General features: G+C 68.3%; 3 protein-coding genes and 1 long non-coding RNA gene across 8 annotated transcripts; 2 read left to right on the forward strand and 2 right to left on the reverse strand.

Moving 5' to 3' along the window:
* The first annotated feature begins 135 nt into the window (after window positions 1–135).
* KAT5 (lysine acetyltransferase 5) lies at window positions 136–10,849 on the forward strand. Of its 2 annotated transcripts, XM_032094897.1 has the most exons (14): window positions 136–224; window positions 375–441; window positions 782–850; window positions 1,031–1,167; window positions 2,134–2,301; window positions 3,499–3,579; window positions 4,917–4,991; window positions 6,327–6,575; window positions 7,635–7,724; window positions 7,823–7,963; window positions 8,411–8,504; window positions 9,502–9,661; window positions 9,776–9,857; window positions 10,456–10,849. In XM_032094897.1, exons 1-14 carry the CDS (start codon window positions 216–218, stop codon window positions 10,588–10,590), a joined length of 1,557 nt encoding a protein of 518 aa, XP_031950788.1. In that variant the 5' UTR covers window positions 136–215; the 3' UTR covers window positions 10,591–10,849. The 2 variants fall into 2 exon arrangements, with proteins under 2 accessions (XP_031950788.1, XP_031950789.1); XM_032094898.1 differs by lacking the exon at window positions 2,134–2,301 and having other exon boundaries at window positions 137–224.
* On the reverse strand, window positions 8,407–9,430 carry LOC116437306. The gene is made up of 2 exons (XR_004237233.1): window positions 9,090–9,430; window positions 8,407–8,683 (listed from the first exon to the last, which is right to left on the reverse strand). It is a non-coding gene; the product is annotated as an uncharacterized LOC116437306 (long non-coding RNA).
* A 75-nt stretch (window positions 10,850–10,924) lies between the features above and the next one.
* RNASEH2C (ribonuclease H2 subunit C) lies at window positions 10,925–12,193 on the reverse strand. 2 transcript variants are annotated; one of them, XM_032094954.1, is made up of 5 exons: window positions 11,986–12,193; window positions 11,650–11,780; window positions 11,404–11,523; window positions 11,030–11,093; window positions 10,935–10,999 (listed from the first exon to the last, which is right to left on the reverse strand). In XM_032094954.1, the coding sequence occupies exons 1-4, from the start codon at window positions 12,119–12,121 to the stop codon at window positions 11,055–11,057; spliced, it is 426 nt and encodes a 141-aa protein (XP_031950845.1). In that variant the 5' UTR covers window positions 12,122–12,193; the 3' UTR covers window positions 10,935–10,999; window positions 11,030–11,054. The 2 variants fall into 2 exon arrangements, with proteins under 2 accessions (XP_031950843.1, XP_031950845.1); XM_032094952.1 differs by having other exon boundaries at window positions 10,925–11,093; window positions 11,986–12,174.
* Window positions 12,194–15,555: 3,362 nt separating this feature from the next.
* OVOL1 (ovo like transcriptional repressor 1) lies at window positions 15,556–23,840 on the forward strand. Of its 3 annotated transcripts, XM_032094932.1 has the most exons (5): window positions 15,556–15,579; window positions 20,267–20,398; window positions 21,334–21,470; window positions 21,950–22,214; window positions 22,811–23,840. In XM_032094932.1, the coding sequence occupies exons 2-5, from the start codon at window positions 20,299–20,301 to the stop codon at window positions 23,101–23,103; spliced, it is 795 nt and encodes a 264-aa protein (XP_031950823.1). In that variant the 5' UTR covers window positions 15,556–15,579; window positions 20,267–20,298; the 3' UTR covers window positions 23,104–23,840. The 3 variants fall into 3 exon arrangements, with proteins under 3 accessions (XP_031950823.1, XP_031950824.1, XP_031950822.1); XM_032094933.1 differs by lacking the exons at window positions 15,556–15,579; window positions 22,811–23,840 and adding an exon at window positions 22,589–22,800 and having other exon boundaries at window positions 18,958–20,398; XM_032094931.1 differs by lacking the exon at window positions 15,556–15,579 and having other exon boundaries at window positions 18,959–20,398.
* The last annotated feature ends 600 nt before the right edge of the window (window positions 23,841–24,440 follow it).

Below are 24,440 nucleotides of genomic sequence, written 5' to 3' on the forward strand. Positions count from 1 at the left end.
GGGTCCCGGGGGGGGGCGAGGGGGGGGGCCCCGCTCGCGCCGCCGCTCGCGGAAGCGCCGCGGCCCCACGTGACCGCGCTGCCGGGAAGGCCCCGCCCCCCCCGGGCCCTCACCGCGGGCCGTGGGCGGGGCCAGACGGGGCGGGGGAGGTGGAAAGGGCGTGGCCGCGTCCCGGAAGCGCGTCGGGCCGGCCGGAAGCGAAGGCCGGGAGGAGAATGGCGGAGGTGGGGAGCGGGCGGGGGGGGGCAGCGCGGAGGGGGCTCGGGGAGCCTCCCGAGGGCTTCAGGGAGCCTCCGGAAGGGTTTGGGGACCCCCCGAACCCCCCGCGGGGGTTTTGGGGCCCCCCCGGCCCTGACGAGGCCCCGCCCCCGCAGGGGGAGGTGTCCGAGGGCTGCCGCCTGCCCGTGCTGCGCCGTAACCAGGACAACGAGGATGAGTGGCGTGAGTGGGGCGGGGCTTAGGGCGGGGAGAGCCAATGAGGGGAGAGGGGCGGGGCTGCGGAGGGGGCGGGGCCGCGTGAGCGGCGGGCGCGGTTTGGGGGCGGGGCCTGAGGAAGGGGCGGGGCCCGGGGGGTGCCGGGGGTCCCAAGGGGGTGTCGGGGTGGGGGGGGGGGGTCCCCGGAGGGTTTGGGGACATGAGGGGGTCATTGGGCTTTGGGGCACAGGCTGGGGGGGGGGGGGTCCCTGGGGGGAGTTTTGGGGGCTCCCGGGGGGGTTTTGGGGGCTCGTGGGGGGGTTTTGGGGGTCCCCAGAAGGGGCTGGTGACCCCCCCCTCGCCCCAGCGCTGGCCGAGATCCTGAGCGTGAAGGACATCAGCGGCAGGAAGCTGTTCTACGTCCACTACATCGACTGTGAGTGGGGCCCGGGGGGCGCGGGGGGCACACGGGGAGGCCGCGGGGGTCGCCCAGGGGTCGTGGGTGGGCATTGGGGTGGCGGCGTCACCCTGCGTGTCCCCAGGGCTGGGGTGGGGGGTCGCAGAGGGGGTGCGGGGGGCCAGCCCCGGGTGCCATCGTGGTCCCCGCTGTCCCCAGTCAACAAGCGCCTGGACGAGTGGGTGACCCACGACCGGCTGGACCTGAAGCGGGTCCAGGTGCCCCGGAAAGAGGCCAAAACCCCCACCAAGAACGGCCTGCCCGGCTCCCGGCCCGGCTCCCCCGACAGGGACCCGGTGAGGGGACACTGGGGGGCACGGGGAGGGGGGGGGACACCGGGGGAAAAGGGGGAGATGGGGAGTCAGGGGACACTGAGGGGACGGGGAAACGGGGGACAGGGGACACTGGGAGGACGGGGGACACCGGGGAGATGGGGGACACTGGGAGGACGGGGGACGTCGTGGGGACAGGAGAGCAGGGGGGCTGGGGAGGGGAGTGAGGGCAGGGGGTGGGACAGGGACAGAGCGGGGGGACAGCAGGGACAGGGGACGATGTGAGGATGGGGGACGAGCTCGGGGACTGAACAGGGACAGCACTGAGGGGACACAGAGGACAGGGGCCGCACACCAGGGACAGGCTGGGGACAGGGGACACTTGGAGCTGTTGGGGACAGACCTGGAGTCCCCAAACCCTCTCGGGGGGCGTCACTCAGCCCCCATGGCAGGGACATCCCCGGGGCCAGCGGGGACATCTGGGGACACCCCTTGGGGGGTGGTGACACCCAGACCTAAGGGACATTCCCAACACCCACCCAGGGGCCACCCCTGGGGACATCCCCAGCCGCTTTAGGGGATCCTGGGGACATTTCCAACCCCTTTAAGGGACTTTGGGGACACCCTCGATCCCTTGGGGACAACCTGCAACTCCTTTAGGGGACCCTGGGGACATCCCCAATCCCTCTCTGGGGACCTTGGGGACATCTCCGACCCCTTGGGGACATCCGCAGCCCCTCTCTGGGACCCTGCGGACATTTCCAGCTCCTTTAAGGGACCTCGGGGACACCCCTGACCCCTCTAAGGGGACCCTGGGGACACCCCTGACCCCCTGAGGACACCCCCACCCCCTTTAGGAGCCTTTGGGGCCACCGCTGTCACCGGGGAGGGGACCCCGGGGGGGTGACGGGAGGGACCCGCAGCCGCGGTGGCTTTGTCGCCGCGTCCCCTCCGCGTCCCCCTAAACGCCTCCTCTTCCTCCCGGCGCAGAGGAAGAGCCTGGAGCTGGTGCTGCCGGTGGCCCCCGCCACCGGGAAGAGTTTGCCAGGGCCACCGGGGCCACCGGCGGGGCCAGCGGGGCCAGGGCCCATCACGCTCCGCTTTCACCTGCCCAAGGAGAGCGAGGCCGAGCCCCCCCCGGGCCCCCAGCGCCCCACGGTAACCCCCGGCTCCCCAGTGGCCCCAGTGGCCCCCAAAGTGGCCCCCAAAGTGGCCCCGACGGGTCCTGGTTCAGCCCCGAGCAGCAGCTCCCGGCTCCGGGGGGGTTTTGTCACCCACGGTGTCCCCAAAGGGTCCCAGTCCCCAAAGGGTCCCAGTCCCCAAAGGGTCCCAGTCCCCAGGGTATCCCAGTCCCCAAAGGGTCCCAGTCCCCAAAGGGTCCCAGTCCCCAGGGTATCCCAGTCCCCAAAGGGTCCCAGTCCCCAAAGGGTCCCAGTCCCCAGGGTGTCCCAGTTCCCAAAGGGTGTCCCAGTTCCCAAAGGGTCCCAGTCCCCAAAGGGTCCCAGTCCCCAGGGTGTCCCAGTCCCCAAAGGGTCCCAGTCCCCAAAGGGTCCCAGTCCCCAAAGGGTCCCAGTTCCCAAAGGGTGTCCCAGTTCCCAAAGGGTCCCAGTCCCCAAAGGGTCCCAGTCCCCAAAGGGTCCCAGTCCCCAGGGTGTCCCAGTCCCCAAAGGGTCCCAGTCCCCAAAGGGTCCCAGTCCCCAAAGGGTCCCAGTCCCCAGGGTGTCCCAGTTCCCAAAGGGTCCCAGTTCCCAGGGTGTCCCAGTTCCCAAAGGGTCCCAGTTCCCAAAGGGTCCCTGTCCCCAAAGGGTCCCAGTCCCCAAAGGGTCCCAGTCCCCAGGGTGTCCCAGTCCCCAGGGTGTCCCAGTCCCCAAAGGGTCCCAGTCCCCAGGGTGTCCCAGTCCCCAAAGGGTCCCCCAGTCCCCAAAGGGTCCCAGTCCCCAAAGGGTCCCCCAGTCCCCCAGGGTGTCCCAGTCCCAGTGGGTCCCTGTCACCAGTGGGTCCCCACCCCCTCCCAGTGGGTCCCTGTCCCCATCCCTGTCCCCACAGCCGGGTGTCCCCTGAGCCTCCCCGTCCCGGGGTGTACTGGGAGCACTGGGGGGATGCTGGGAGCACTGGGGGGACGCTGGGGACTGCAAGGGGGACCTGGGGGGATACTGGGAGGATACTGGGAGCACTGGGAGGGCACTGGAGGCTGCAAGGGGCGATACTGGGAGCACTGGGAAGGGACAACAGAGCCTCTCAGCGCTCCCGGTTGCCCCCCTGCAGCAGGGATGGGAGGGGCTGGGAGGAACTGGGATGGACTGGGGTGGACTGGGAGGGACTGGAATGAACTGGGAGGCCGCGGTGTCCCCCCAGAAGCGGAAGGTCGAGGTGGTGTCGCCGGCCACGCCCGTCCCCACCCCCACCGAGACCTCCCAGGCCTCCGTCTTCCCCCAGGTGAGCCCAGTGCCTCCCAGTATGGCCCAGTAACACCAGTAACCACCACCAATAACTACCAGTAACCACCAGTAGTTGCTCGGAAGCCCCACGGTCCCACCAGTCACAGGTAGCGGCTCCCCAGTAACACCAGTATAGCCTTGGGAAAACCAGTAAGTGCCCAGTTAGACCGGTAACTGACCAGTCACTGACCAGTAACACACCAGTAACACCACTGACCAAGCAGTCACTGACCAGTAGCTGACCAGTAACAGCACTGACCAAGCAGTCACTGACCAGTAACACACCAGTAACAGCACTGACTAAGCAGTCACTGACCAGTAGCTGACCAGTAACACCACTGACCAAGCAGTCACTGACCAGTAGCTGACCAGTAACAGCACTGACCAAGCAGTCACTGACCAGTAGCTGATCAGTAGCACAATAGTGACCAAGTAGTAACTGACCAGTAACTCGCCAGTAATACCAGTATGGCCTTGGGAAAACCAGTAAGTGCCCAGTTAGACCAGTAACCAACCAGGGACTGACCAGTAGCACCAGTAACCACCCAACAATGAACCACTAACTGACCAGTAACACCAGTAACTGACCAGTAACACCAGTAACTGACCACTAACCCCTTCCTACTGCCGGGGGGGGGGAGATTTGGGCTGATTTGGGGGTGTTCGGGTGGATTTTGAGGGGATTTGGGGTCATTTTGATGTTTTGGGGCTGATTTGAGCTGAATTTTGGGTGTCTGGGTGGATTTTGAGGTGTTGAGGGTAATTCTGGGGTGATTTTGGGGTGATTTGGGGTGGTTTTGGGGCGGTTTTGGGGTGATTTGGGGGTGATTTCGGGGTGGTTTTGGGTGATTGGGGGTGGTTTTGGGGTGATTTGGGGTGGTTTTGGGGTGATTGTGGGTGATTGGGGGTATTTTGGGGCGGTTTTGGGGTGTTTCGGGGTGATTTGGGAGTGATTGGGGGTGATTGGGGGTGATTTCAGGGTGTTTTGGGGTGTTTCAGGGTGATTTCAGGGTGTTTTGGGGTGTTCTTGGGTGATTTTGGGGTGGTTTTGGGGTGTTTTTGGGTGATTTCAGGGTGTTTTGGGGTGTTCTTGGGTGATTTCAGGGTGTTTTGGGGTGTTTTTGGGTGATTTCGGGGTGGTTTTGGGGTGTTTTTGGGTGATTTCAGGGTGTTTTGGGGTGTTTTTGGGTGATTTCAGGGTGTTTTGGGGTGTTCCGGGATGATTTCAGGGTGTTTTGGGGTGTTTTTGGGTGATTTCAGGGTGTTTTGGGGTGTTCCGGGGTGATTTCAGGGTGTTTTGGGGTGTTCCGGGCGCTGACCCCCCTCTCTCCCCAGAACGGCTCCGCGCGCCGGGCGGTGGCGGCTCAGCCGGGCCGGAAGAGGAAATCGGCGTGTCTGGGGACAGACGAGGTGGGGACAGCGGGAGGGGGGGGGGAATGGCCTGGGAATGGAGAAATGGGCAAAAAAACGAGGCAGGAAAAGGGAAAAAGTCGGGAAAAAACTTCCGATGGTGTTTAACCCATGGGGAAACTGAGGCAGGGACAGGGAAAAGGCTGGAAATGGGAATAGCGAGGCGAGGAAGGGCGGGAACGAAGCCCTAAAGAAACTTTTAATTGCTCTTATCCCGAGAAAACCGAGAGAGGAGCAGGGAAAAATCACCAGAAAATGGGAAAAACCGGGGCAGAGACAGGGAAAAATCATCAGAAAATGGGAAAAACTGGGGCAGAGACAGGGAAAAATCACCAGAAAATGGGGAAAACCGGGTCAGAGACAGGGAAAAATCACCAGAAAATGGGGAAAATTACCAGAAAATGGGGAAAACCGGGGCAGAGATAGGGAAAAAACACCAGGAAATAGGAAAAATCACCAGAAAATGGGGAAAACCGGGGCAGAGACAGGGAAAAATCACCAGGAAATAGGAAAAATCACCAGAAAATGGGAAAAACCGGGGCAGAGACAGGGAAAAGTCACCAGAAAATGAGAAAAATCACCAGAAAATGGGGAAAACCGGGGCAGAGACAGGGAAAAATCACCAGAAAATGGGAAAATTCACCAGAAAATGGGGAAAACCGGGGCAGAGACAGGGAAAAATCACCAGAAAATGGGAAAAACCGGGGCAGAGACAGGGAAAAATCACCAGAAAATGGGAAAAATCACCAGAAAATGGGGAAAGCCAGGGCAGAGACAGGGAAAAATCACCAGAAAATGGGAAAAATCACCAGAAAATGGGAAAAATTACCTAAAAATGGGGAAAACCGGGGCAGAGACAGGGAAAAATCACCAGAAAATGGGAAAAATCACCAGAAAATGGGAAAAATTACCTAAAAATGGGGAAAACCGGGGCAGAAACAGGGAAAAATCACCAGAAAATGGGAAAAATCACCAGAAAATGGGAAAAATTACCTAAAAATGGGGAAAACCGGGGCAGAGACAGGGAAAAATCACCAGAAAATGGGGAAAATCACCAGAAAATGGGAAAAATTACCTAAAAATGGGGAAAACCGGGGCAGAAACAGGGAAAAATCACCAGAAAATGGGAAAAATCACCAGAAAATGGGAAAAATTACCTAAAAATGGGGAAAACCGGGGCAGAGACAGGGAAAAATCACCAGAAAATGGGGAAAATCACCAGAAAATGGGGAAAATTACCTACAAATGGGGAAAAGCCAGGCAGGGGCAGGACATCCCCCCCGGCGCGGGGCTCCCCCTGCCCTGGGGCCGTGACCCCGCTGCCCCCGTCCCCAGGACTCGCAGGACTCGTCGGACGGGGCCCCCTCGGCGCCCAGGATGACCGGGAGCCTCGTGTCCGACCGCAGCCACGACGACATCGTCACCAGGATGAAGAACATCGAGTGCATCGAGCTGGGCCGGCACCGCCTCAAGCCCTGGTACTTCTCGCCGTACCCGCAGGAGCTGACGGGGCTGCCCGTGCTCTACCTGTGCGAGTTCTGCCTCAAGTACGGCCACAGCCTGCGCTGCCTCCAGAGGCACCTGGTACGGCAGGCCCGCGAGTTTGGGGCGCCTGGCGGGGAGTTTGGGGTGCCTGGCGGGGATTTTGGGGTGCCTGGCGGGGATTTTGGGGTGCCTGGGGGGATTTCGGGGCGCCTGGGGGGCATTTTGGGGTGCCTGGGGGGATTTCAGGGTGCCGGGGGGGGATTTTGGGGCGCCTGGGGGGGAGTTTGGGGTGCCTGGGGGGGATTTCGGGGTGCCTGGGGGGATTTCAGGGTGCCGGGGGGGGATTTTGGGGCGCCTAGGGGGGATTTTGGGGTGCCTGGGGGTGATTTCGGGGCGCCTGGGGGGGATTTTGGGGTGCCTGGGGGGGATTTCAGGGCGCCTGGGGGGGATTTTGGGGTGCCTGGGGGGGATTTCGGAGCACCTGGGGGGGATTTCGGGGAGCTCAGAGGGGTTTTAGGGAGCCAGGGCAAGGCTGGGCCCGGTAACCCTCAGTTTGGAGCATGGCCAGGGGGATTTAGGAGCTTCCTCAGAGGGATTCGAGGAGCCCAGGAGGGTTTTCAGGCATCCCCAGAAGGGTCTGGGGAGAATTCAGGGGTTTTTGGGGGATTTTCGGAGGCAGGGCAAGGCTGGGCCTGGTAACCTCTAATTTGGGGCATCCCTAGGGGGATTAAAGGACTCCAGGAGAGCTGTCAGGCCTGTCCAGGGGGATGGGGCGGGGTTTGGGGGTCCCCAGGGGTGTTTGGGGGGATTGGGACCCCCCTTGGAGGGGATCTGGGGAGCCGGGGCAAGGCTGGGCCCGGTAAGCCCCGGTTTGGGGGATCCCCGGGGGGATCTGGGAACAGCCCCCTCCCCTCCAATATTTACCCCCCCTTTTCCCTCCCCACCCTCTTCTCTCCCCCCATTCCCCCTCCCAAACCCCCTCAATTCCATCCCCAAAACCCCAAATCCCCCCTCACTCCCCATTTCCCCCTCCCCAATTTCTCCCTTTTGCACCCCCCCAATTTTCCCTTTTTCCCTCCCCATCCCCCAATCCCTCCCTCCCAAAACACCCCAAAAAAACCCCAAAAAACCCCAAACCCCCCCAAAACCCCTCCCCAGACCAAGTGTGACCTGCGGCACCCCCCTGGGAACGAGATCTACCGCAAGGGCACCATCTCCTTCTTCGAGATCGACGGCCGCAAGAACAAGGTGGGCTGGGCTGGGCTGGGCTGGGGGGCTCTGGGGGGGTCCTGGGGGGTTTCTCCCCCATCCCAGCCCCCCGCTGACCCCCCCGGCGCCCTCCCCAGAGTTATTCCCAGAATCTTTGCCTCCTGGCCAAGTGTTTCCTGGACCACAAGACCCTTTACTACGACACCGACCCCTTCCTGTTCTACGTCATGACCGAGTACGACTGCAAAGGCTTCCACATCGTGGGCTACTTCTCCAAGGTGGGGGGGTCTGGGGGGGCCTGGAGGAGGGAAAAGGGGGATTTGGGAGGTTTGGGGGGCTTGGGGGGGGGTTTGGGGGTGTTTGGGGGGAGTGGATGGGAGCACTGAGGGACAGAAGGGTGGGGAAGGGTCCTGGAGGGTGAGGAAAGGGGGGAAAGGAGGGGGTTTGTGAAGGGTCCTGGGGGGTTCAGGGGGCTGAAGAAGAGGTTTGCAGGGCTTCTGGGGGGTCCTGGAGGGGAAAAAGGGGGTTTTTGGGGAAATTTGGGGGGGGTTTGGAGGGAGTGGATGGGAAGCACTGAGGGATGGAGGAGTGAGGAAGGGGGAAAAGAGGGGGTTGGGGGGTTCTGGGGGGTCCTGGAGGAGGGTAAAGGAGATTTTTGGGGGTCCCTGGGGGTTTCTGGGGTTGTCCCAGAGATTTTGGGATCCAATCCCGGGGGGTCCCTGCAGGAGAAGGAGTCGACTGAGGATTACAACGTCGCCTGCATCCTGACCCTGCCCCCGTACCAGCGCCGGGGCTACGGCAAGCTGCTCATCGAGTTCAGTCAGTGACCCCCAAAACCCCCCTGGGACCCCCCCCAGACCCACAGGGACCCCCAAAACACCCTCAAAAACCCCCTGAAAGTCCTCTGAGAAAGGCTTAAAAGTATTGGGGGGTGGTGTGGAAATAGCTCCAAAGGATCCCCCAAACCCGCAGGGACCTGTCCCAAACCTGCCCCAAACCTGCCCCACGTGCCCCAAACCTGCCCCACGTGCCCCAAACCTGTCCCAAACCTGCCCCAAACCTGCCCCAAACCTGCCCCAAACCTGCCCCACGTGCCCCAAACCTGCCCCAAACCTGCCCCACGTGCCCCAAACCTGCCCCACGTGCCCCAAACCTGTCCCAAACCTGTCCCAAACCTGCCCCAAACCTGCCCCAAACCTGCCCCAAACCTGCCCCACGTGTCCCAAACCTGCCCCAAACCTGCCCAAACCTGTCCCAAACCTGCCCCAAACCTGCCCAGGTATCCCAAACCCACAGGGACCTGTCCCAAACCTGCCCCAAGCCTACCCCACGTGTCCCAAACCTGCCCCAAACCTGCCCCACGTGCCCCAAACCTGCCCCAAACCTGCCCCACGTGTCCCAAACCTGCCCCAAACCCGCCCAGGTATCCCAAACCCGCAGGGACCTGTCCCAAACCTGCCCCAAGCCTACCCCACGTGTCCCAAACCTGCCCCAAGCCTACCCCACGTGTCCCAAACCTGCCCCAAGCCTACCCCACGTGTCCCAAACCTGCCCTAAACCTGCCCAGGTATCCCAAACCCGCAGGGATCCGTCCCAAACCTGCCCATGCGTCCCAAACCCACAGGGACCCATCCCAAACCTGCCCCAAACCTGCCCCAAGCTGCCCCAAACCTGCCCCACGTGTCCCTTGCGTGTCCCTCACCTGTCCCAGCCCTGTCTCTCCCGTGTCCCTTGCGTGTCCCTCCCGTGTCCCAGCCCTGTCCCTCCCGTGTCCCAGCCCTGTCCCTCACGTGTCCCTCCCGTGTCCCCTCCCCAGGTTACGAGCTGTCCAAGGTGGAGGGCAAGACGGGCACCCCCGAGAAGCCGCTCTCGGACCTGGGGCTGCTCTCGTACCGCAGTTACTGGTCCCAGACCATCCTCGAGATCCTCATGGGGCTCAAGGCCGAGGCCGGCGAGCGGCCCCAGATCACCATCAAGTGAGCCACGCCCCCTTTCCGGAGGCCACGCCCCTTTCTGTGAAGCCCCACCTTCACGGGGGGGGTCTGGGGGGGTCTGGGGGTGCGGCCCCCCCTCACTGCCCCCTCCCGCAGTGAGATCAGCGAGATCACGAGCATCAAGAAGGAGGACGTGATCTCCACCCTGCAGTACCTGAACCTCATCAACTACTACAAGGTGCGGCCCTGCACACCTGGGGGGGTCCTGAAACACCTGGGGGAGTCCTGTAACACCTGGGGGGGGTCCTAAAATACCTGGGGGGGTCCTAAAACACCTGGGGGGGGTCCTAAAACACCTGGGGGGGTCCCACACACACCTGGGTCCTCCCATGCACACCTGAGTCCCGTGCACAAACCTGTCCCTCCCTCACCTGTGCGCACCTGTAGGGGGTCAGCACAGCCTGACACACCTGTCTGTCCTGACACACCTGTCCATGATACACCTGTCCTCGTGTCCTTGTGGGGTCAGTACACCCTGACACACCTGTCCCTGACACACGTGTCCATAACACACCTGTCCTCGTGTCCTTGTGGGGTCAGTACACCCTGACACACCTGTCCCTGACACACCTGTCCATAACACACCTGTCCTCGTGTCCCTGTGGGGTCAGTGCATCCTGACACACCTGTCCCTGACACACCTGTCCACGGCACACCTGTCCCCGACACACCTGTCCCCGACACACCTGTCCTCGCAGGGTCAGTACACCCTGACACACCTGTCCCTGGCACACCTGTCCCTGACACACCTGTCCCCGACACACCTGTCCCCGCAGGGTCAGTACATCCTGACGCTGTCCGAGGACATCGTGGAGGGCCACGAGCGGGCGATGCTGAAGCGGCTCCTGCGCATCGACGCCAAGTGCCTGCACTTCACCCCCAAGGACTGGAGCAAGCGGGGCAAGTGGTGAGGCCACGCCCTTGGCCACGCCCTTGGCCACGCCCCCCGGCCACGCCCTCCCGTTACCTGGCGCAGCTCATTGACCCACACCTGGCCCCGCCCACAGCGGCGCGGCAAAGCCTTTATTGATGAGAAGGGGAGGGGCTCTGGAAGGCCCCGCCCACCGCGGGCGTGGCCTCGCGTGTGGGCGGAGCCCCCCGTGGGCAGCGCAGGCTCGTTGATAATAAAAAGGGGCGGGGTCTCCGCGTGCCCCGCCCACGCTGGGAGGAGCTTCGGGCGCTGCTTGAGTTGGCCCCGCCCCTGGGTGTGGCCACCTCATTAGCGAGGGGCGTGGCCAAAAGGCTCCGCCCCTCTGGGCGTGGCTCCGCTTGTGGGCGTGGCCTCAGCCCCACAGCCCGTCGGTGGCCACTGAATGGGCGCGGCTTGTGCAGGCCCCGCCCCGCTGGGCGTGGCTCCTCGGGTGGGCGGGGCCTGTCAGGGCTCCGCCTCCTCGTCGCTCACGGGGGCGTGGAGCTGGGGGAGGGGCAGGCGGAGGGGGGGCTCAGCGACCCCCCCAAAGCCCCAGGACCCCCCTGAGCCCCCCCCCAGCAGCACAGGGACCCCAAACGTCCCCCCGGGCCCCCGACTCACAGCGGGGGCAGAATGTCCCCAAATGCGCCCCCAGACCCCCCAGTGTGCTCCCAGACCCCCCAAACGTGTCCCCAGACCCACAATCGGCCCCTAGACCCCCCCAGTGTCCCTCCAGTCCCCCCAAATGTGCACCCAACCCCCCCAATGTGCCCTCAGCCCCCCCAAATGTCCCCCCAGCCCCCCCCCGACTCACGGCCTGGGCGAGGGGTCCCCACTGCAGGGCCCGGGCCAGGCCCCGGCCGGGGTCGGGGGCCGTGTCAGCCCCCCAGTCCGTGATGGCCCCGAACGACCCCGTCACCGTCACCCACCCGGCCTGGGGGGCAAAGGGCAAAGGTCAGGGGGAGATGGGGGGGCTGAGACCCCCCCCCCCAAGAGGGGAAAAGGGGGGGCTCTGCCCCATTGAGGGGGGGTCTGGGGGGTCTCTGCCCCCCGGCCTCACCTGGGGGTCCCCGGGCTCGCGCGGGGGGGGCTCTCCCGGCTCGCCCCCCCTTAGCAGGAGCCCCCTGTAGCCGGGGGGCAGCGGCAGCTCCCGGCCCCCCAAGCGGCGCCCCCGGAACGCGGCCCAGAGCTCTGGGGGGGGGGGGGGGAAGCACAGTGAGGGGGGAGGGACCCTCGCACCCCCCCCCCCGCCCAGAATCCCTCCCACACCCGAACTCAGCCCCCCCCAACCCAACTCCCCCCGGGACCCCTCGCTGCCCCCCCAAAATTCCAACCCCTTTTCCCAGGACCCCCTCCCCTTCCCCCCGAACCCAGCCCCGCAGCCCCCGCCCCTCACCGCCGCCGGGGCCCGGCCGCGCCCGCAGGAAGGCGGCCACGGGCGCGGGCCCGTCGTGCTGGACGCGGCAGGGCAGGAGCTGAGCGGGCACCGGCGCCGGGGCGGCCCCGGCGGGAACCCGGACGCGCACCGCCATCACTGCGGGGGGACCGCGGGAACGGGAAGTGACGTCACGACGCGCCGGAAGCGGCGCGGCGGCGCCCGCACGGAAGTGAAGCGCGATGCGGTGCGAGGCATGATGGGAGATGTAGTTCGGGGTCTGGGGGCTTTGTGAGATTCCCCCCCCCCCCAGTGTGCTGGGACCGCCCCCCAAGGACTCCCCCAGACCCCCAGGGACCCCCCCCGCCCTCTGGGAGCTGCCAGCCCCACCCAGAGACCCCTCCCTCCCTTCGCCCACCCCGGGTCACACGGGACCCCCAGGGACCCCCCCTTGTCCCCTCCCGCTCCCCAAGGACCCCCCGAGCCCCCCCCCACACACAGAGGCGGACACGGATTTTGCGCTTCCCAAATTCTTCAGGGGTCACAGCACCCGGGGAGGGAGGTGGCATGTCACGACACATCACGACATGTCACGACACCGCCCGGCACGCCTCGTGGCGCCCCCATCCTGGGTCGCCATGGTCCAGCACATCTTATCCCGCCCCGACACACCCCGGCACTCCCCGACATGTCACGACATGCCCCGCTATGTCGCGACAGCTCAGGCCTCGCCCTCCCCCCGCAGCAGCCGCGCGAGCAGCAGGACCCCCCCCCAGCGCTGCCCCCGCACCCGCCCCTCCCCCCCCGGCCCCCCCCGCGCCAGGACCACCCCCCGGGGGGGGGCGGCGGCCGCGAGCGCCCATCCCCCCCCCGCCCCTCCCCCCGCGGGCACGAGCAGGGGGGCGAGGGCGGGGGGAGGGGCGGCCGCGCCCCCCCCCAGCACCAGGAGGGTCTCGGGACCCCCCCCCAGCGACCCCCAGAGGGCCTCGAAGGCGCGGCGGGCGCGGGGGGGGTCCCAGGCCGGGGGGAGGGCGAGGGGGCGCAGCCGGACCCGCAGGGGCAGCTCCAGCGGGGGGAGGGGCGCCAGGAAGGAGCCCCCCCCCCCTTTCTGGGGGGCCCCCCCCGGGGTGAAGACGGCGGCGGCCTCGAGGGCGGGGGGCAGCGCGCGGGGGGGGCGCAGGGTCAGGGTCAGCTCGGCCCCCCCGCGCCCCCCCCCCAGCGCCGCCAGCGCCCCCTCGGCCCAGCCCCCGCCCCCCCCCAGCAGCAGCTGCAGCGCCAGCGCGGGGGGGGGGCCCGGCCCGGGCCTGGGGAGGGGTCCCGGCGGCGGGGGGGGGGCCCGGCCCGGGCCTGGGGAGGGGTCCCGGCGGCGCGGGGGGGCTCGGGCCGGGCCTGGGGAGGGGTCCCGGCGGCGGGGGGGGGCTCCAGGCGCAGCCGCAGCGGGAGGGGCACGGGCCGCCCCCCCCCCGCCAGCAGCGCCGCCCCCCAACCCTCGGGGTCCTGGGGGGCCCCGGGGGGGGCGGCGAACGGGGGGGGGGGGCCCGGGGAGGCAGCGCAGGCGGCAGGGGGGGGGCGCGGGCAGCAGGGAGGGGGGAGCGCCCCCCCCGCCGCCCCCCCCGGGCCCGTTTTGGGGAGGGGGGCGGGGGGCGCAGCGCGGGGGGGGCCCCAAAACCGCGGCCAATTTGGGGGGGCCCAGAGCGGCCGCCAGCGCCGAGTGGAGGCGGCCGCGGTCCCGCACGTCGGGGTCCCCCCCCCCCCAAGAAAGCGGGGGGGTCCCGGGGCGGGGGGGGGGCACAGCGGGACCCCCCCGCGGGGCAGGAGGGGGGCGGCGGCGCTCAGGACCCCCTGGGCCCCCCCCCAGCCCCCCCGCTCGGCCGCCAGCGCCCGCCGCAGGTACCCCCGGATTTGGGGGTGCATTTGGGGGGGGGTCCCGGGGTCCCCCCCCCTGCGCGAGGGGGGGGTCGCGCAGCACCTTCAGCACCCCCCGGAGCTGGGGAGTGCCGGGGGGGGGCGGGGGGGCCCGCAGGACTTGCGCCATCAAAGCCCCCCCGAGGGGCCCCCCCAAAACCTTGGCGAGCTCCAGCAGGTGCGGGGGGGCCGCGGGGTGACCCCCCCCCAGTAATTTCTCGGCCGCCCCCCCCAGCTCCCCCCCGGGGACCCCCCCGAACCAGCGCCGGTAGGCGACCACGGCCCGGCAGAACAGAACGGGGGGGCCGCCCCCCAAAAACCGCACCAGCCCCCACAGCCAGTCCCGCCCCCCCCGGGCTTTGGGGGAGGGGCTTCCCCCGCTCCGAGCCCCCCCCGAAATTTGGGAGCAAAACGCCGCCGCCGCCTCGAACCGGGGCAGGAACATTTCGGGGGGGTCCCCGCCCCACCCCGGGAACAGAGCGGCGGCCAAGTGGGGGGGCAGCGGCGGGGGGGGGCCGCCCGCGCTGGTTTTGGGGTCCCCCCCCTGGAGGAGGCAGAGGAGGAAGAAGAGGCGCAGGGGGGGGGGCAGCGCGGGGTGCAGCGCGAGCGCGGCCAGGCGGGGCCCCCCCAAACCGCGGCCCCCCCGCAGCAGCGCGGCCTGGACGGGGGCGGGGTCCGCAGTGGCCAAAATCGGGGGGGCCCCCCCCGGGAACCCCCCAAAGTGCCGGAGCTGCAGCAGCTGGGCCCGGGCGGCCGGAGTGAGGCCGAAGGCAGAGCCTGGAGGGGAGGGGGGGTCAGAAATGGGGGGGTTTGGGGGGTCAGAAATGGGGGCGGATGGGGGGGGTCAGAAATGGGGGGGTCAGAAATGGGGGGGTCTGGGGGAGGAGGGGGGGTCAGAAATGGGGGGGTCTGGGGGGGTCAGAAATGGGGGGGTTTGGGGGGGGGTCAGAAATGGGGGCGGATGGGGGAGGATGGGGGGTTGGAAATAGGGGGGTTTGGGGGAAAGGGGGGGTCAGAAATGGGGGGTTTGGGGGGGGGGCAGGGCTGGGATTTGAGGAATCCGGAATTGGGAGGGGGAGGGGGGGAATTGGGGGTTCTGGAGTTTGGGGTCCCGGGGGGGTCTGGGACTCACCGGGGTCCGGCCCAGCCTCTTCCCAGGGATCCGCTGGATCTGGGGGGGGAAGGGAACGGGGGGTCGGGGGAGCCCCCAAACCCCCCCAGGGGAGCCCCCAAAGCCCCCCAGGGACCCTCCCAGGGCCGTACTGGGATTTCCTGGGATCCTTCCCAGTCCCACTGTGGGGCTCCCCAGGGTCCCTGCTGGGACCCCTTCCCGCACTGGAACACACTGGGATCCCCCCCAGCCCTTACTGGGACGCTCCCAGCCCTTACTGGGACCCCCTGAGCTTTTTCTAGGACCCCCCAGCTCTTACTGGGACCCCCTGAGCCCTTACTGGGACCCTCCAGAGCCCTTACTGGGACCCCCTGAGCCCTTTCTGGGATCCCCCAGCCCTTACTGGGACCCCCTGAGCTTTTTCTAGGACCCCCTGCGCCCTTACTGGGACCCCCCAGAGCCCTTACTGGGACGCCCCCAGTCCGTACTGGGCCCCCCCACTCACCGCCCGCCCGCTCCGCCAGCAGCAGCACCAGGGGCTGCAGCCCGGGGGTCTCCCGGGAGCGGCTCCGGAGGGTCCCGAGGGCTCCGGGGGGGTCCCCGGGGGGGCTCTGGATGCTCCCGACGGGCTCGGCGGGACCCCCGGGGGTCTGGGGGGTCGCGATGGACTCGCGGCGGCTCCCGGGGGGGGTCCCGAGCGGTCGGGGGGGGCTGCCGGGGGTCCCGAGGCGCCGCAGCTCCCGCAGACACTCGGCGGCCGCCGCCGGGGCCCCCCCCGCGCCCCCCGCCCGCAGCAGCAGCGCCGCCAGCGCCGCGACCCCCGCGCGGTCCCCGCTGGCCACCAGCACCGTCAGGGTGGCCAGCAGCAGCAGCGCCCGGGGGGGCGCGGGGGGCGGCGCGGGGGGCTCGGCCAGCAGCGCCAGCAGAGCCCCCCCGGGACCCCCCCCGGGACCCCCCTCGGCCGGGGACCCCTCCCCGCACAGCGCCCGGGGGGTCTCGAGCAGCAGCAGCAGCAGCTCCGTCTGGGGGGGAGCGGGGAAAGTGAGGGGGGACCCCCCCAGAGACCCCCCCGGGACCCCAAATAATCCCCCAGAGACCCCAAATCGACCCCCCCGGGACCCCAAATCCTCCCCCAGAGACCCCAAATTCCTCCCCAGGGACCCCAAATCCACCCCCCTGGGACCCCAAATCCCCCCTGGGACCCCAAATCCCCCCCAGGGACCCCAAATCAGCCCCCCCGGGGGTCCCAGGAAGTTGGGGGCACCCCCAGCTCTGCCCTCAGGGGACCCCAAATCCCCCCCACCGAGGGATTCCGGGGGTCCCGGGCCTCGAGGCGACCCCAACCCCCCCGGATGACCCCAAATTCCCCCCGGGTGACCCCAAATCCCCCCCGGGTGACCCCAACCCCCCCCGGGTGACCCCAAATCCCCCTCGGGTGACCCCGACCCCCCCCCGGTGACCCCAAATCCCCCTCGGATGACCCCAAACCCCTCCCGGGTGACCCCAAATCCCCCTCGGGTGACCCCAACCCCCCCCGGGTGACCCCAAACCCCTCCCGGGTGACCCCAAATCCCCCTCGGGCCCCCCCGGCCCCGCCCCTCGCGGCCGTCGCGCACCTGATGACGTGGGGAGGGGCGGGGCCGGCGCAGCGCGGGGGGCGCGGGGGGCGCGAGCGCGGCCGCGAGCCGGGCCCAGGGACCCCCCCCCGCCATGGCCGCGGGGGCTGCCGGGAGCGCCTGACGTCACGGCCCGCCCTCTCGGTGACGTCACGGCCCCGCTACGGCCGCGGGAAACGGCGGGGGTTGTGACGTCACGGCTCGCCCACGCGCCGTGACGTCACAGCGACAGCCAAGCGCACACCCGCGCCGTGGCCGCGGGAACTGTGACGTCACAGCCAACACGGAGTGACGTCATGAGGTGCGGGGCTATCGCGCCCCCCACCCACAGGCGCCTTGTGGGGCCCCTATAGACCCCAGAGCCCCCCGGCCCCTATAGACCCTGCGGGACCCTACTGAGCCCCCCGGCCCCTATAGACCCTGCAGGACCCTACTGAGCCCCCCGGCCCCTATAGACCCTATGGGACCCTACTGAGCCCCCCCGGCCCCTATAGACCCTATGGGACCCTACTGAGCCCCCCCGGCCCCTATAGACCCTGCAGGACCCTACTGAGCCCCCCCGGCCCCTATAGACCCTATGGGACCCTACTGAGCCCCCCCGGCCCCTACAGACCCTATGGGGCCCTACTGAGCCCCTCCAGCCCCTATAGACTCTATGGGACCCTACTGAGCCCCCCCGGCCCCTATAGACCCTGCAGGACCCTACTGAGCCCCCCCGGCCCCTACAGACCCTATGGGACCCTACTGAGCCCCCCGGCCCCTATAGACCCTGCGGGACCCTACTGAGCCCCCCCGGCCCCTATAGACCCTATGGGACCCTACTGAGTCCCTCCGGCCCCTATAGACCCTATGGGACCCTACTGAGCCCCCCCGGCCCCTATAGACCCTATGGGACCCTACTGAGCCCCCCCGGCCCCTATAGACCCTATGGGGCCCTACTGAGCCCCTCCAGCCCCTATAGACCCTATGGGACCCTACTGAGCCCCCCGGCCCCTATAGACCCTATGGGACCCTACTGAGCCCCCCGGCCCCTATAGACTCTATGGGACCCTACTGAGCCCCCCCGGCCCCTATAGACCCTGCAGGACCCTACTGAGCCCCCCCGGCCCCTATAGACTCTATGGGACCCTACTGAGCCCCCCGGCCCCTACAGACCCTATGGGGCCCTACTGAGCCCCCCGGCCCCTATAGACTCTATTGGACCCTACTGAGCCCCCCCGGCCCCTATAGACCCTATGGGACCCTACTGAGCCCCCCGGCCCCTATAGACCCTATGGGACCCTACTGAGCCCCCCGGCCCCTATAGACCCTATGGGACCCTACTGAGCCCCCCCGACCCCTACAGACCCTATGGGACCCTACTGAGCCCCCCCGGCCCCTATAGACCCTGCGGGACCCTACTGAGCCCCCCCGGCCCCTATAGACTCTATGGGACCCTACTGAGCCCCCCGGCCCCTACAGACCCTATGGGACCCTACTGAGCCCCCCGGCCCCTATAGACCCTATGGGACCCTACTGAGCCCCCCGGCCCCTATAGACTCTATGGGACCCTACTGAGCCCCCCGGCCCCTACAGACCCTATGGGACCCTACTGAGCCCCTCCAGCCCCTATAGACCCTGCGGGACCCTACTGAGCCCCCCCGGCCCCTACAGACCCTATGGGACCCTACTGAGCCCCCCCGGCCCCTACAGACCCTATGGGACCCTACTGAGCCCCTCCAGCCCCTATAGACCCTATGGGACCCTACTGAGCCCCAGAGCCCCTATAGACCCTATGGGACCCTACTGAGCCCCCCGGCCCCTACAGACCCTATGGGACCCTACTGAGCCCCCCCGGCCCCTATAGACCCTATGGGACCCTACTGAGCCCCCCGGAACCCCGCAGCCCCCCAAGCTCCCCCATAGCCCCCGCCGTGTCCCCCCCGGGCCGTGTCCCCCCGTGTCCCCCCCCCGTGTCCCCCGTGTCCCCCCCGGGCCGGTCGGACCGGCCGCACTCCCGGCCCTGCCCCCCCCCGGGGCACCGGGGACTCGCCCCGGCCGCACGTCCTCGGCCCTGGTGTCCAGCTGACCCCCCCGGGGACAGCCTGGCCACCCCCAGGGGACACAGGTGACCCCCGACAGCCCCCCCGGGGACACTCGGAGACCCCTGTCCCGTGTCCCCCTGCGAGCCCGGTGTCCCCGGCGTCCCCGTGTCCCCAGATGCCCCCCGTGTCCCCCTCCCCCCGTCGCTGTCCCCGCGTCCCGCGGTGTCCCCAGGCCGGGGCGGGGGCTCCCCGTTATTTCCCAAGCGGCGCCCGCCCGACCGGCTCCGGCTGCGGCGCGGCCCCGGCCCGACCGGCGGAACCGGTCCGGGGCACCGCGGGGCGGGACGGGGGACGCGGAGCGGGGCGGCACCGCCGGGACCGGCACGGCACGGCCGGGACAGCAGCGGGACAGCAGCGGGACAGCACAAACGGCACCGACGGGACGGCACCGGGACTGCACAGCCGGGATAACACAGCCGGGACCGGGAGAGCAGAGCCGGGGCCGGGAGAGCAGAGCTGGAACCGGGACAACCGGGACGGCATAACCGGGATAACACAGCCGGGACAGCACCGGGACCGGGATAGCAGAGCCGGGACCGGGAGAGCAGAGCCGGGACCGGGATAACACAGCCGGGACCGGGATAACACAGCCGGGACCGGGATAGCAGAGCCGGGACCGGGATAACACAGCCGGGACCGGGATAACACAGCCGGGACTGGGATAACACAGCCGGGACCGGGATAGCAGAGCCGGGACCGGGATAACACAGCCGGGACCGGGATAACACAGCCGGGACCGGGACAGCACCGGGACCGGGATAACACAGCCGGGACCGGGATAACACAGCCGGGACCGGGATAGCAGAGCCGGGACCGGGATAACACAGCCGGGACCGGGATAACACAGCCGGGACCGGGATAGCAGAGCCGGGACCGGGATAACACAGCCGGGACCGGGATAACACAGCCGGGACCGGGATAGCAGAGCCAGGACAGCACCGGGACAGCGCAGCTGGGACCGGCACAGCGCGGAGCGGCACTGCTGGGACAGCACCGGGACAGCTCCGGGACAGCGCAGGCGGCCCCGGTGCCGGGCGGTGCTGAGGCGGGGCGGCAGCGCGGGACCGGTGGCACCGGTGGCACCGGGTGTGGTGACAGCGGATCGCGGTGACGCCGGGATCGGGCGTGGGATGGACTGAGGGGCCGGATCCGGTGTCGGGATCGATCGGCGGCGACACCCAGCAGAGCAGCCGGGATCCGGCGTCGGAATTGATTCAGTTCCCGGGATCTGAGCCCAAATCCGGCATCCTCCGGAGCGCTGGGATCCAGCGGGATTGGGGATCCAGCACTGGAATTCACCGGGGATCCGGCACCGAACCCGACCTGGGATCTGGGATCGGCTGCGGGTATTGACCAAACACTCGGGATCTGGCATCAAAACTGACCGAGGATTTGGGATCGGCTGTGGATATTGAGCGAACACTCGGGATCTGGGATCCGACTCAACCAGGGATCCGGGATCCGGCACCGAACCCGACGGAGGATCCGGGAATCCAGAGCGGAAGCAGCGCCGGGATCCGAGACCCAGCCCCGCCAGGGAGCCGGGAGCTGGGAATCGGCACCGAAACCCTCCGGGGATCGGAGCAGGGATCCGGGGGGGATCCAGCGGGATCCGGCCATGCCGCGCGCGTTCCTGGTGAAGAAGCCGGTGGTGGCCACGGCCAAGCGCAACTGGAGCGAGCTCCCGGACGAGCAGCGGGCGGAGATCTACGTGCCCAGTACGGGGGCAGAGGATTTGGGGGGGACAAGGGGCTTGGGGGGCCCCGGAGGGCCGGGGAGAGTCGGATGTTGGGGGGACCCCGAAGTGCGGCGGGATCCCGGGGTTTGGGGGGACCCAAGGACTTGGGGGTTCCAGGAGTTCAAGGGGACCCCGAGGTTTGGGGGAGCCCAGGGATTTTGGCGGGTTCCGGGTGTTTTGGAGGGACCCCGGTGTTCGGAAGGACCAAGGAATTTGGGGGGGACACAGGAATTTTGGGGATCCAGGAGTTTCGGGGACCCCGATTTTGGAGGGATCCCAGGCTTTGGGGGTGACCTCCTCCCCCTGCAGGGGGGTCCCGTTAATGACACAGTTGGGGTTCAGCCCCAAAATCCCACCCAGACACTGGGGACGGGGGGGGGTTGGGGAGGATTTTGGGGTGCCCGGACCCCTGGATCCTTTTCGGGGCTGTGTGATTTTAGGGGGGATTTTGGGACGGCCGCCTGTGTCCCTTTGTGGGGGAGGGGATTTTGGGGTGTCGCCTGTGTCCCCCCGAGGGGGGTGGGGAGGGCGGGGGGGGTGGCGTCCCCCCCCCGGGGCCCACGCGGGCGACACCCGCCGGAAACCCCTAATTTGGGGTGTAATTTGGGCTGTAATTTGGGGTGTCGCGGCCGGAGCCGTCGGACCGGTCGGGGGAACCCCAAAGGGCGGGGGAGGGGAGCGGGGGAGGGCCCCCCCAAATCCTCCTCCTGCCCTGGGGGGGGGCTTGGAGGGGAAAAAGGGGTGGGGGGCTCGTTGGGGGGGTCCGATTTGAGGGGGGGAGGGGTCATGTTTAGGGTGCTCTTTTTGGGGTCATAGTTTGGGGTGCCGAGTGGGGGGGGGTCACGTTGAGGGGGTCCCATTGGGGGGTGGGATTTGGGGGTGCTGGACCCCCCCTCAACCCGTGCCCCCCCCCAGTCTGCCTGGGGGGCTGCCCCCTGCGCAGGGACCCCGAGCCGGCGGTGGGGGAGGCCCCCGCGTCCCCCGCGTCCCCCCTGGACATGACGCTGCCCCCCCGCGCCCCCCCCGGCCCCTTCCTGCACCCCAGGGGCAAGGTAAGGGGGGGCCTCCAAATTTGGGGGGGCCCTGGAGGGATGGGGGGGGGGAGAAAAGTGACCTGGGGGGGTCAAATTGGGGGGAGGGGACTGTGACTGGGGGGGGCCTAAAACTGGGTGTCCTTTATGGCCGGGGGTCCCTATGAGCAAGGGGGTCCCCAAAACTGGGCGTCCCCAAACTGGGGGGGTCCTCAAAATCGGGGGTCCCCGAGGGAAGAGGTCCCTGGGGCTGGGGGGTCCCCAAGGTGGGGGGGTCCCTGTGACGGGGGGTCCCCGAGCTGGGGAGGGGGACCCAAAACCAGGGGTCCCCATGACTGGGGGGGCACCAAGGTGGGGTGGGGATCCCCAAAATCAGGGTTCTTCCCATAACTGGGGGGTCCCCAGGCTGGGGGGCTCCCCAAAGGGGGGGTCCCCACCACTCGGTGTCCCCATCGCTGGGGGTCCCCCCCATTTAACCCCTCCCTCCCCTCCCTCGGCAGGTCCCGTCCGGCCCCTTGGGCGCTCCCCTCCCCCCGGGGCTGCCCCTGGCCGGGGGGGTCCCCGTGGGGGTCCCGGTGGCCGGGGGGGTCCCGGGGGGCTCCGAGCTCTTCTCGTGCCCCGTGTGCCAGAAGAGTTTCGGGTTCCAGCGGATGCTGAACCGGCACCTCAAGTGCCACAGCGAGGTGAAGCGGCACCGGTGCCCCTACTGCGGGAAGGGCTTCAACGACACCTTCGACCTCAAGAGACACGTCCGGACCCACACTGGTGGGACTGGGGCGGGACTGGGGAGGGATGGGGCGGGACGGGGCGGGGATGGCCGGGGATGGGGCGGGGATGGGGCGGAACGGGGCAGGATCGAGCGGGATGGGGCGGGGATGGCCGAGGATGGGGCGGGACCGGGGCGGGGATGGGGACGGGGAATGAGGCTACGGGTGGGGACAAGGATGGGATGGCGCTGGAAGGGGACGTGGGCAGGACAGGGACGGAGATGGAACAGGACAGGACAGGGACAAGAACGGTGACAGCGACCAACCCCCCCCCCCCACCCCGTGTGTCCCCTCGTGTCCCCAAGCATCCGTCCCTACAAGTGCTCCCCGTGTGACACGGCCGTGTCCCTGCTGTCCCCCCGCTGTCCCCAGGTGTCCGTCCCTACAAGTGCTCGCTCTGTGACACGGCCGTGTCCCTGATGTTCCCCTGCTGTCCCCGCTGTCCCCAGGTGTCCGTCCCTACAAGTGCTCGCTCTGTGACACGGCCGTGTCCCTGCTGTCCCCCCGCTGTCCCCAAGCATCCGTCCCTACAAGTGCTCGCTCTGTGACACGGCCGTGTCCCTGATGTTCCCCTGCTGTCCCCGCTGTCCCCAGGTGTCCGTCCCTACAAGTGCTCGCTCTGTGACAAGGCCTTCACGCAGCGCTGCTCGCTGGAGTCGCACCTGCGCAAGATCCACGGCGTGGCGCAGCGCTACGGCTACAAGGAGCGCCGGGCCAAGCTCTACGTGTGCGAGGAGTGCGGCGGCACGGCCGACAGCCAGGACGCGCACCTGGCGCACCTGCGCCAGCGCCACCCGCACAGCCCGCTGCTGGCCAAGCTGGCCCGCAAGGCCGCGGCCACGCCCGCGCCGCGCCCCGGCCCGCCCCGCACGGCCCCGGGCCCGTAGGGGACGCGCCTGGAACGGGGAATGGGGAGGGGGGGTGCGGGACACGCCCAGGTGGGGCTGGGGACACGCCCGGGTAGGGAGGGACACGCTCACCTGGGGACACGCCCAGTTAGGGGAGGGACACGCCCATCTGGGGACACGCCCATTGATAGCAGGGACACACCCATTTGGGGAGGGACACGCCCACCTGGGGACACGCCCGGGTAGGGAGGGACACGCCCATTTGGGGACACACCCAGTTGGGGAGGGACACGCCCATCGGGGGACACGCCCACTGATAGCGGGGACACACCCATTTGGGGAGGGACACGCCCATCGATGGTGGGGACACGCCCAGTTAGGGGAGGGACACACCCATTTGGGGAGGGACACACCCATCGATGGTGGGGACACGCCCAGTTAGGGGAGGGACACGCCCATTTGGGGACACGCCCATCGATGGTGGGGACACGCCCAGTTAGGGGAGGGACACGCCCGTTTGGGGGAGGGGAGATGCCCAGTTTGGGGTTGGGGAAGAAATGGTCAGAGGCCACGCCCCCTTTGGGGTCAGGGTGGGGGAATTTGGGGATTGACCCCCCCCACGTGCAGCCAATGGGGCGTGGTCCGAAGCCACGCCCACTCAGGGCAGAAAGCCACGCCCCCTTGGTGCACGGAAACGCCCACTTTGGAGAGGGCCACGCCCATTTTGGGGTCTGGGCGGGGCCACCCTGGGAATTAAAGCCCCTCGTGATCACTGACCACGCCCCTCGTGATGGAGGACACGCCCCCTGAAGGAGCCCCTGGTCACACCTGGGGGGTCACTTGGGGGTCACTTTGGCCACCTGGGGGTCACTCTGGGGTCCCCGCAGCCCCTCCCCCACAGCACGACTGCTGTTAGTCCAGTTTTTATTGCCCGGGACCCCCCGGAATGGGGGGTGCGGGAGGGGGGGGTGAGTGGGGGAGGGGCGACCCCTCCCCCCACAAGTCCAGTTCAATTCCCCCCTTTGGTCACAGGTTCCGCCCCCTCCCCTCCCCCACCCCCGGGGGCGTTTGGCAAAAGGGGGGGGGAGGGGGATGGGGGAGGGGCGGCCACACCCACCCGACCCCCCCCCAAATCCTCCAGATCCCCCTAAGGCAGCGTGGCAGGGATGGGGGGAGAGTGGGGGCCCCCCAAGGTGCCAGGGGACCCCCAAAAATGGGGGGGACCCCGAAAATGGGGAGGGGCCCAAAATGGGGGGGACACCAAGGGCCAAAACTGGGGGGTGGCCCCGCAGGAAATGAAGCCCCTCCCCCAGAAGGAGGCGACCCCCCCCAAACTCTGCCCCACCCCCCCTCAAGAAGTTTGATCCCCCAAATAT

This window comes from Corvus moneduloides, chromosome 34 (genome assembly GCF_009650955.1).
Source record: "Corvus moneduloides isolate bCorMon1 chromosome 34, bCorMon1.pri, whole genome shotgun sequence".
NCBI classification, from domain to species: Eukaryota; Metazoa; Chordata; class Aves; order Passeriformes; family Corvidae; genus Corvus; species Corvus moneduloides.